Raw genomic sequence first — 11136 nt, 5'->3', positions numbered from 1 at the left:
TTCAATGGTTACCATATTGCCAGTGTCAAGACTAGATTATTATTAACAAGGAAGGTGGAGCTTTAAGAGAGATGACTGAGTTCAAACAGCTGATTACAAAACAAAAAGATCACTTATTACGATGGATATATAAGCTATTACTTCATAAGCATAAGGAGAACAAGTGAAAAAAGAAGATTAAAAGGATGCAGAATTTTAGAGTATGTGGTAGACTTGCAAAAAAAAATATTGGAAGGAAATGCATGGAAAATGCAGAATGTATTAAAATTTAAATTTCCTATGGAAGCCAAGAATATGTTATTAGGAATATTGCCTAATAAATTACCAAAAGTTTTGAAAGAGATATTTGAACATATGGTGACAGCAGCTACAATAATTTGCACAGCAAAATGGAAATCAGGTATTTGTCCAAGTTTAGATGAATGTGAAAATAAACTTGCCAAATACACAGCAATGGCAAAATTAACAACTTATTTGAGAAATAGATCTATCATGGAGGAAAGATGGAATCAGAAAGCAGAAAACAAACCCAGAATGATTTAATATCTTGAATATAAATGTATAAAGAAGTAGCTTTTGAGCAGAAGTATCCTTCATGTTCATATTATGAGATACATAATTGAATTTCCTCTTGTATTTTGATATACTATCTCTTTGTTAAAAATTAGTGGCTTTGTAGAAGTGCAAAAGCACGTAATATTGAATATGTAGCAATGTTGAAACCAATAATGTAGTTGCAAAACAGTTATGAAATGTGAAACAGAAAATGTTGATTATAAATGTAACCCAATATAAGTAAGTACTATTGCATGTAGACAGTGTCTTATAAAAATTAATGAAGGGGATGTTCGGGAGATATACTTGTTGTTTTATATATGTTGGGGAATTTCTTAAATTCCTCAGTGTACCAATTTGAGGTTCTCTTCTTTCTTAGTCTGAATAATTAACCAGGGCTTCAAAATTGATGATCTCAGAAGTAAAGGTTTATTTTTCAATAAACCTGACACACACAGCAGACAGTAAAGTGCATACCAGAGTTTTGTAGCATCCACTTCTATACTTTTCAGAATTTTGTTTACAGAACAAGAAATTATTACATGAATATATATAAACAATCAAGTGAAAGTTATATGATGTTCAAACATGAGGGACTGACAGATTAAGTTCATTTCTGCTTTGGGTTAAATACCATAAGGCTCCAGTGATATCTAGACATGTCTGGGAAAGGAAGGCTGAGAGAGAGGGGCAGAAAGGAAAAAAATCTGACCTTTTATTCCTTCAAGGCTTGTTATGTATGCCGTGTTTAACTTGGCCTTCATCTTGTACCAACCAAGTAAATGAAGAACTATATATGTAAAAAGAACTTTGACACAGGTAAGGATGGTGTGAATTTCTCAACAAACCTGTTCAGCAGTTGCCCCCCCCCCCCCACCAATTCGGCACTCCCAGTCAGACTGTGATCCGATCGAGGTTATGTTCGCCTTGTACCGAACTACTCAAACAGCTGCAGAAAAAAGGTTTGCAGCCGGTCTGTTGGTCAGAAGGCAGCTCTTGGCTGATCGGAGGATCCGTTGGAAGTCAGGTTCTGAATCTGACACGCCTGCCCCCCAACGTGGTGTAGAGGTTTCTCCTCTCCCCCTACAGCCAGGTTGGAGCAGAGGGAGAAAAAAAGTGACTGGTAATTGGAGATCAGATGTTGACTGCTTTTCTGTCCCTCCACTCCAATCTGAAGTGCGGGGGGCAAGGATTCAACCACAGGGAGATGAGGCCAATGGCTTCTGTTCCCTCCCAAGCTTGGGTAGGGGGTGACGCTGGAAACAATTGGCTTGCAATCTCCTCACTCCATGCAGGAGGTTGAGAAACTGATCGCCAATGTTCGCTAACGGAGTTCGGTTTTTTTGCAAAATATTATTAGATCATTAATAAAAATCAACAAAGTACGAGATCTTAAGCACTCAGCTCCCAGATTCAATGAGGGATGGTATGGCAATTGAAACTGTATTACCTGCTCACCTGTTGCCACTGAGGCTGTCTTGCTCACTGCAGTGGCTACTCTCACGGGTGGCACATGGGGTGCAGGCCGCCACCCCGCCGTGGCAGCATCTGCTCACCCACCCCCATGGGGCAAAGGGCCACCCTTTACTTGGGGCCTGGTGCTCAGGGAGTGGGGCAGCCTGCCATAACATGAGCTCATTGCTGGTATGGCCAATCCACTCCCGAAGGTATGAGCAGTTTCCAAATTGTCTCCAGAACTTCAGAGGGGAACTACAGAATCCAACGAAGTTTCAAAAGTCGCATTCATCTGGAGTTATAGCAGGGATGCGTATCTCCTCTTGGAGGACAATACTCTGTTAGATGCACCCAGACATTAATGTCTCATGTGGAATTCGGCCAGATGTAATTAAATCAATAAACTATTATGCTCTGTTCCTCAGTATGGTATCCTCATCCATAGTCATTTGGACCTCCTTCGGCCACGGGGTGGGGCAGAGAATGCTTTGATGCCTCTTCCTCCTCTTTCCATATTTGTTTCCTTCCATAGAACATTCACAGCTGGATCAGAGGAAAAGGCTGATGTTTCTCCTCCTTTTCTGGGAAAAATCATCTACTTTCTTCTGGAGAAGAGCCACTGTTGAATAAGACAGAAGCAGAGACTTCGTTGCATTCAAGTCTTCCTGCCTAGTTCTCCTCCCAGCTAAAGGCAACCTTTGGAATGATGCAGACCCTTCCTACCATCTGTCTCTGGGCTACCTTCATAGCTACAGGTGAGGATCTCAAGGAGTTCGCAATGGGTGACATTGGGGGCTCCAAATTCGGGATGCCGCAAATTTCGCTGTAAACACATTCGACTGTCAAACTTAATCATATTTGATGTAAGCTGTCTGATCAGTTTGTGCCAAGTAAGTAAATGCTTCAGGCCAGCCTGTTCTTGCAGTAAACTCGATGGAATGCAACAGTATGGGTGGGACTGGTGTATTCCCTTAGCTCAGCAAACGCCTCTGGTTTGAATCTTTTCTTGCTCAGTTCTCTGCACTGAATCACCCTCCCTTGCAGATGTTTCATGACCCTCCCCAGAAGGGCCATGCGGTCCTACATTTTCAATACCTAGATGTTAATTGCAACTCCCCCCCCTCAAAAGATCAATCTGATGACTGCTTTGAATCCCCCTTGCTTTTAGGGGTGTCTTTGTCATGCGAGAATTGTTTGGATTTCGGACATACCTGTGAAGGGCTTTTGGAGCCTTGCTCCTCTGATGAAGACGCATGTGGCATCATGCAGGTCAAAATCTCAGGAGGTAAGTCCAAAAGATGCCAGCAGGGTCCAGGGAAGGTGGGCCAAATTCAGAAATTCCAGATGTCTATTCCATGGGAAGGACTCACTTAATCACAAATGCTACCAAGTATATTGAAGCTCCAAGTGGCTCGGTTCACTCCCTGCCAACTATCTGTAAGGAATCAAGGCCTCAGTCGAGGGTTTGGGTGCCCACAGTTGGGATGTAGGGGGTGACTCTTCCAGGAACAACACTGTGCTAAAAATATATATGAACAAAATATCTTAAGGATTATTCCAACCTTAACAGCATCCTTGCTCTCGTAGATAATTGTCTCTACCCTCCTCATTTTCGGTGTCGGACACTGCTGTGTGTTGACAGAGGCGCAGATCTTTTAGTCAAACCAGTGACCCACCTGCTCTGCTGATGGGAGGGATAAAGGTTCACCGTTTCCCCAGGGCAGGAAATGGTAATCAAAGACAGACATTTGAAGATAAGAAATTTCAGTTGCTTTTACAAAGGGGAAGCAAATTGGAGGTGAGTAAGACCAGGGCTTTTTTTCAGGGAAAAGAGGTGGTGCCCTCGGAGAAAATGGTCACATGGCTGGTGGCCCTGCCCCCTGATCTCCAGACAGAGGGGAGTTTAGATTGCCCGCCGTGCTGCTTGGCGGCGCGGAGGGCAATCTAAACTCCCCTCTGTCTGGAGATCAGGAGGGAGGGCCACCAGCCATGTGACCATTTTCAAGATGTTCCGGAACTCCATTCCACCACGTTCCAGCTGAAAAAAAGCCCTGAATACGAAAATCTCTTGGGTGAGAATTCCACCAACTGATTGTGAGAAGGAACGTTTTAGACTGGGGTTGGATCTTGTAAATCATTTCTACTAAGGGAGGGACTATGACTCCCCTCTCATAGTGCTCCTCAAGAGGTCCAATGTCCCCCAGAAGCTGCAATTCAGAGAGGCAATTTTGGTTGAGGTAGAAGAAGAAGGAGATTTTCAACAGAATCCAAGCCAGGATGGATTTTCTCATTGAGAGAAATATAAGCAGTGCCGTGAATGCACTGATGACCTAGAATAGAATGTAATGATATAAAAGAATCCACATGAAAATTGTAACAAAAAAACCCAGTCTGAATAAAGTTTCTGTGTACAGTCCCTGAGACTGAAGTACAGCAAGATTTGTTTTCCTGAAGGCACCCTGAAGGAGCACAGACATTATATGAAAAAGACCCCAAATGCAATTTAGGCAGCCGGTAAATTTACACATGGTGGCCTAAAGCTCTGCCTCAAGAGGAAATGGCTTTGTATGATTCTCTTGCTCACAAACAATGTTGGGCTGTGTGGCCAGAGGTTGACCATCCTAAGTCGATCTCTCTACATTCACTTTTTTTTCTTGCTACAGTGTTAGAGACGGAATTCGTTATGAAGACTTGCTTGCATTCGAGAGACTGCTATGAACCCCTCAGTTCTATGGATTTTGGCATGGCAGGACAACTGTTGGTCCAAACTACCTGCTGCATGGAAAACGAGTGCGAAGAATTCATTCCTCCCTGTATGTCACTTCTTTGCCCCTCCTTTTCCCCCCAAATTCCCTCTTGCCACTTCAAAGCCCTGAAGGTAAAACGAGTGGGAGGGATTCATTCGGCCCTATATGTCACGTCTTTGTCCCTCCTCCCACCCACCCCCATTCCCTCTTACCACTTCAAGACCTTGAAGGTAAAACCCAAGCATTTATCCTGCTGTTCCCAACCCTTCTAAATCCTCCAGTTCAATTCCACAGAGCTTGTAGAGATGCAGCAATTTATCAATTAAATGACAACGGAACAATTTCTGTGCTGAAGAACCTCTATGGGTGTTGCACAGGTATTTTCTGAGTTGGTAGCTGCCAACCCTCCCCTGGGAATACAAAAGATTGAACCTGCCAGACTGGAGTCTAGACCTTCCAGTTCATGGTCCCTGAGATCAGTGGCTTGCACCAAAAGTTGAGCAATGCAGAAAAACAACTTGCAAGTGGTTACACCATGTGTGCTACCATTCTCAAGGACCAAGAATCTATCCCATCCCCTCATACCCGTTGCTGCCCATACTTGGCTGGCAGTATGTATTGGAGGGAAGCAAGATGGTTAAGTAGCATGCAGGCCCCCTTCATCTTGACCCAGGCCCACCTTGTCTGCTAGGGTGCAGGCACGTCTTAGTGGTACCATTCAGCAAGAAGGTCTGAGGCCAGAAGAGAGGCAGGCAGACAAAATCTCAACCACGGCCCCTGAAGTTGTAGAAGTGATACCGCAACAAGTGGGTGGGGGCTTGATTTAGCACCACCTTCTGGTAAACATGAGTCCTTCATTCTGCAAGGCAAAAGAGGCAAGGACTTTTCTGCTTGATACGTGAGGAGAGGTAGAGCATCAGCTGGACGTGCAGAAGGTCCCAGGTGTGGTTCTTTTGATCGAAACCATCAGTTAGCAGGTGATGTGAATGACTTCTGCCTGAGACCTTGGAGCATTGTTGCCAGTCTGAGTAGAGAAAGCTGACCTTGATAGGTGAAGGGTCGAATTCAGTAGAATGCAGCTTCCTCTGTTTACATGAATGTGTGTTCAGGGGTTCTTAGAAAACTTGTCCCGTACTCAGCAGAATGTGGTGTGTGTGTGTGAGTGTGTGTGTGTGTGAAAGTGGTCTGATAAAGACATCACTTGTTTTTGTGATTGTGTGTTTCCAAATCATCTTTACCATCACTGATCTAAGGTTACCAACTCCAGGTTGGGAAATTCCTCAATATTTGGGGACAGAGCCAGGGTGGGGAGCAGGATTTGAGGAGGGACCTCGGCAGGGTATAACACCACCCTCGAAAGTAGTAGAGAACTGATCTCTGCAGTCTGGAGATCACTTGTAAGTACAGGAGATCTCCAGACCCTAACTGGAGGCTGGCAACAATAGGACCAATTTTACAGTTCCTTATTTCATGCAGTGCCACCCATCAACACCTCCCCGAATGGGAAGAAGTGTCCAGCTTGCTTGGCTGTCAACAGTTTCCAGTGCAAGGACATTGTTGCAGAATGCACGGGAGACAACAACTATTGTGCAGAGCTCACCGCAACTGGAAACTTTGGTAAGTAATCTTATACAGCTGCACACAGAGACGAGCCATTATTTCAGTGTTCAAAGTGATAAAGTCCCTATAATAAGGGTTCATCTAGCCCACCCCCTCATGCTTGTCGCTAACCATATCTGGCCAGCAAGAAAGCACTGACCAGTATAGGAGGGAAGCAGGGGGGTTAATTAGCATTCACTCCCCCCATTTCAACCCAGCCCGCCCCCAGCTCCTGGGGTACAGGCATGTCTTGGTGGTACCTTGCATGCTAATGGTCCAAGGATCAATTTCCAGTATTTCCAAGGAAAAGGACCAGAGAGTAAGCGATGTGAAAGACCTTTACCCAAGACCTTGACCTCGATGGACCAAGGGTCTTATTCAGTATAAGACAGCTTCATGTCTTCATCTGCTCTCTGCCTGGTCCTCTGCACATTAGGATGGAAGCCAACGTGAGTCTTCCTTAATTGGTTTCTGTATTGTGTAAAGTGCCATCAAGTCACAACTGACTTCTGGCAACCCCAGCAAGGGGCTTTCAAGGCAAGTGGGAAGCAGAGGTGGTTTGCCATTGCCTTCCTTTGCAGAGTCTCCCTTGGTGGTCTCTCATCCAAGTACCGACCCTGCTTAGCTTCCGAGAACTGATGAGATTGGGCTGTATACCACGCTGCCTTCCCTCCATAACTGGTTCCTATCCCGTCTTCAAGAATGTACAGCAATCCATGGGCGTGCCCTTTCCTTGTCCTCCAGCAAGGTTTCCATCACTCCTGGTTTGGTGGGGGAACTGAGCGGTCACCTTCTTGACTGCCACCAGCATCTAAGCCAAGTTGCTCTGCAACTTCTACATCCCCACTGAACGCCAAATGGCTGCAGGCTATCAAAGGTGTGAGAGCTACCAGCAAATTATTTCTTGGTTTTATCTGCAGCTTGGGGGTTCCAACCTGCTTCCATTCATCATCTTCCCAGCCTCCACCCTTCATATATACTCTCACATTCACCATCTGTCTCCCCCGAAATATGCATACTCATAATGTCACGAAACAGCGATGGCTCTTTTAAGCTCTAAACCTCCAGCGGGGATGAATCTATGCTTTCCGTGTATGTAGCCATACACTCATTTTCCCGTATAAATACAAGAAAGGCAGGGTTGGAAGTCACAGGGCACTTGCAATTCTAACTCTGACTGCCATTTCTCTGCAGATAATGTGAGTGTGCACTTCGTCCTGAAAGGTTGTATGAGCCATGATGTCTGCAAAGACGTGCACGGGGATTCCTCTTCCGATTTATTTGACATAGCCAGTTGCGTAATATCCTCCAAGGCTCCTAGCACCGTTCCAGGATCATCTCAACTCTTCCTCCAGATTTTTTCCGGGCTCCTGCTACTCCAGATTCTTAAGTAATTTGCTCGAGGGAAGAGATTTGTAGGTGCCGAATGAGCAACCCTTTCTTGCTGACGCCCTTATGTCAAATAGAGAATGTAAATCTTTCACAGTAGTCATTTTACAATTTAAATGTCCCTCTCTCTCTTCTTCATTACATCTTGGTGAAGATTTTTCTGCAAAGCTGGCAGTTCGCACCATGACAGGCAGTATCCTCGCATGCCAGACAGCCTCAGCACTAGGTTGATCTTCCTTCTCCACCTGCTCATACAGGAAACTTTGGGCCACAAGAGCATGCATGCGCTGCTCCACAACATGGTCAACATGATGGGGGAGTTAATGGAAGCCCCCCCAGGGAAGGGACCTGAGTGACAGGCCACTGATGGCTGTGGGGGCAGGTCAGAATGTTAGGGGCACTGCTGAATGCAAGTGGGTATGAGAATATGGCAGCAGGGAAGCTGAACTGCCTGGCATCCCTGACACCAGCAGTTGGATGTGAGGGCGATCTGGCTGCAACATCTGTCACCTCATTGATTGCCAGGTTGATTCAACTGATCTTGCTAGCTAGGCGGGGGTCCCCTTCTTCCCTCACCACTCCATGCACATCCCTCCTGAAGCTGCGTACTCGATAGAAGAGGAGGACCATCCCAGATAGAAGGAGTGGACGGTTCTTCAGCCAATGGAAGCCACACATTCCCCTCAAGCCACCCAACAGTCTAGTTCCTGCACACATGACACCATGTGTGTGTGTGTAGGAGGGCAAAGGAACTTCAAGGAGAGCCAGTTTGGTGTAGTGGTTAGGAGCATGGGACTCTAATCTGGAGAGCCAGGTTTGATTCCCCACTCCTCCGCTTGAAGCCAGCTGGGTGACCCTGGGCCAGTCACAGCTTCTCAGAGTTCTCTCAGCCCCACCCACCTCACAGGGTGTTTTGTTGTAGGGATAATAGCGGCATACTTTGTAAACTGCTCTGAGTGGGCATTAAGTTGTCCTGAAGGGCAGTATATAAATCAAATGTTGTTGTTGTTGTTATTAAGGTGGGCTCAGTCTTTAAGGTGCCACTGGACCGCTGCTAGGATTGGCTGTTCTTCTGGTCCATTGGGACCAGAAGAACCAACATGCTATCCTAGAGTGAGCATCCCTAGGCCAGACACCAACTTCTTGGATGTGTCAAAAGGCAGCCCTAAGAGGAGGTCGCAGATGGTGAGGAGGGAGGTGGGGCAGGAAGGGGAAGGAACAATTCCCATCCAGTCAGGAACATACAGACAGGGGCCGTTTCCAGATGGCTTACCTGAAGCTGCTCCATGCCGCAATGTTGTGGATCATGCTGGGGAAAACGCGAAATATCGCATTTTCTTGCGAGAGTTTTGCGACGTCGAGCAAAACTCGCGCGAGAAAACACGATATTTCATCGCGCAAAACTTGCCTGAGAAAACGCGATATTTCACGTTTTCCCCAGCCCGATCCACAACTTTGCGGCATGGAGCGGCTTCAGGTAAGCCATCTGGAAACGGCCAGGGACAGAGTTGTTGAACATCCAATACATTTTTCAACAGGAACTCATGAGTTGGTCCAATGCACTGTGTTTGCCAGCCCCTGTGTCCGGGATGCCTTTGCGAGTTGCTGCCAGGGCCCCTGGGGAGACAAGTGAACTGTCTCTAGCACAGCATGCACCTGAGTGAGACAGACTGTCAGGTCATGAGGCTGTCTGAGGTGGGATGCTCCAGGAGGTGTGCTGCCTCCAGCAACTGAGCAGAGCGGCGGTCACTGCAACGATCATGTTGCCAGGTCTCCCTGTTGAATCACCACCTGCACAGATGCAAGACATGGACATGCACAGCCATGGCACACAGCACAGATACCATGCTCACCGCCACCATGCCTGTTGTACTCCCATCGTATTTGCAGTCCCACCCCCATGGGGAGAGTGTATTTGCCAAGGAGTCCCTGCTGAGGCACATGCAGCTGGAATCCCACTGATGCTGACATGACACACAAAGAAGTGGTCTGCAACTGGGAATGGGTCTTCCAGTGCAGCCACTGCAAGGATCCTGCAAGGCAAAGTGTCCCGTGGTTGCTGGGCCAGATGACCCACACAGAGGATTTGCAGGTGCCTGCTGGTGGCAAGCGAACTCCCAGCAGTTTGCTCCATTGCCTGCCAATTGCTGGCAATCAGCAGGAGGTTGCAAGTCACCCGTTTATTGCCCACCACTGTCAGGCAACCTTGGCAAGAGTGCTGCAGGTGAGCTCCCAGTGGGGCACAATGATATCTCTTCAGGAAATGAGTTCATTGATCTTTGCAGGGCAGAGATCCTGTGCTTCATGGGGCGGGGCGCGGGGTTGATTTTGGTTCCAAACAGGCCTGGTCTAAAAGAATCAGCCCTGTGCAAAGCATGAGAGTGTTTCTGCACAAAGCGCAATGACGTCACTTCCGGAAGATTGTCGTGCTGGTGAGTACCGGGGAGGGTATGGGGCCCTGGCAACTGTAGCAAACCACCAGGCACCCCAAACCACAGTTGTATCCTGCCTCCTGTATGAACAAGGGCCCCGCCTTGGGGCTGTATTCTAGTCCTCCCCATAGGCAGTTCTCCCAGGGATAATGCCTTGCGGGGATGGCCCATTGCATGATATGGAACTTGGTGCTGGGGGGCTGCCTTGTACCACTCCTCTGCACACACCCCTCTGGTCACGGTTATGGGAGCTGGTATTGACAGCCAACATCTATAATATTTGTGCCAATCCTTGGTACTCCAAGCCCATGGCTTCCACACAATAAACATTTTAGTGCTGCAATGTGTACTTGTAATGTGTATCTGAAGAAGTGAGCTGTGGCTCACGAAAGCTCATACCCTACCACAAATGTTGTTAGCCGTTCAGAGCCAAGCTACAAGACACGAGTTACACGAGGAGGAGCATATGAAGGGAGTCGCAATATTAGTGGGGAAGCTGAGCTTTAAAAGAGATCCGCTTTGTTAATTTCTCCTCTTTACAGAGGCAGGGAGATTGCTGCTCAGAGGGTTTGTTCATTTCCTCTTTGCCTCCCAAAGGCTCTGTCAGTTTCACTTCCCCTTTTAAGAGGCAAAGAGGAAATAAACAAACCTTCTGAGCTGCAATCTCCCTGGCTCTGTAGAGAGGGGGAATTGACAAAGCCCTCTGATCTCTTTTAAAACTCAGCTTCCCTTCACATGTTCCTCCTCACGTAATTTGTCATTTGTAGCTTAGCTCATAGGTGCTACTGGAGTCTTACTCTTTTCTATTGTTTCAGAAACGTTTCAGAAAAATTAGGAGTACCCACTTATTATGATTTTGCCAAGCCCCTTTCTACAAAATGGTGAGCTCAAAATTGCTGTACCTGAGTGCAGAAAGAAGTTACTAGTTCATCTTGGAGATGTACAGACAGCCACGAACC

General features: G+C 46.8%; 1 protein-coding gene across 1 annotated transcript; it reads left to right on the top strand.

The window, feature by feature from the left end:
- Window positions 1–2546: 2546 nt before the first annotated feature.
- Window positions 2547–7862, top strand: LOC129342788 (phospholipase A2 inhibitor gamma subunit B-like). The gene is made up of 5 exons (XM_054998674.1): window positions 2547–2765; window positions 3179–3295; window positions 4674–4823; window positions 6234–6374; window positions 7551–7862. The coding sequence occupies exons 1-5, from the start codon at window positions 2714–2716 to the stop codon at window positions 7748–7750; spliced, it is 660 nt and encodes a 219-aa protein (XP_054854649.1). The 5' UTR covers window positions 2547–2713; the 3' UTR covers window positions 7751–7862.
- Window positions 7863–11136: the final 3274 nt, after the last annotated feature.

This window comes from Eublepharis macularius, chromosome 15, assembly GCF_028583425.1.
Source record: "Eublepharis macularius isolate TG4126 chromosome 15, MPM_Emac_v1.0, whole genome shotgun sequence".
NCBI lineage: Eukaryota > Metazoa > Chordata > Lepidosauria > Squamata > Eublepharidae > Eublepharis > Eublepharis macularius.
The sequence above is the reverse complement of the archived record's forward strand: the minus strand, read 5'-3'. Positions and strand labels throughout refer to the sequence as shown.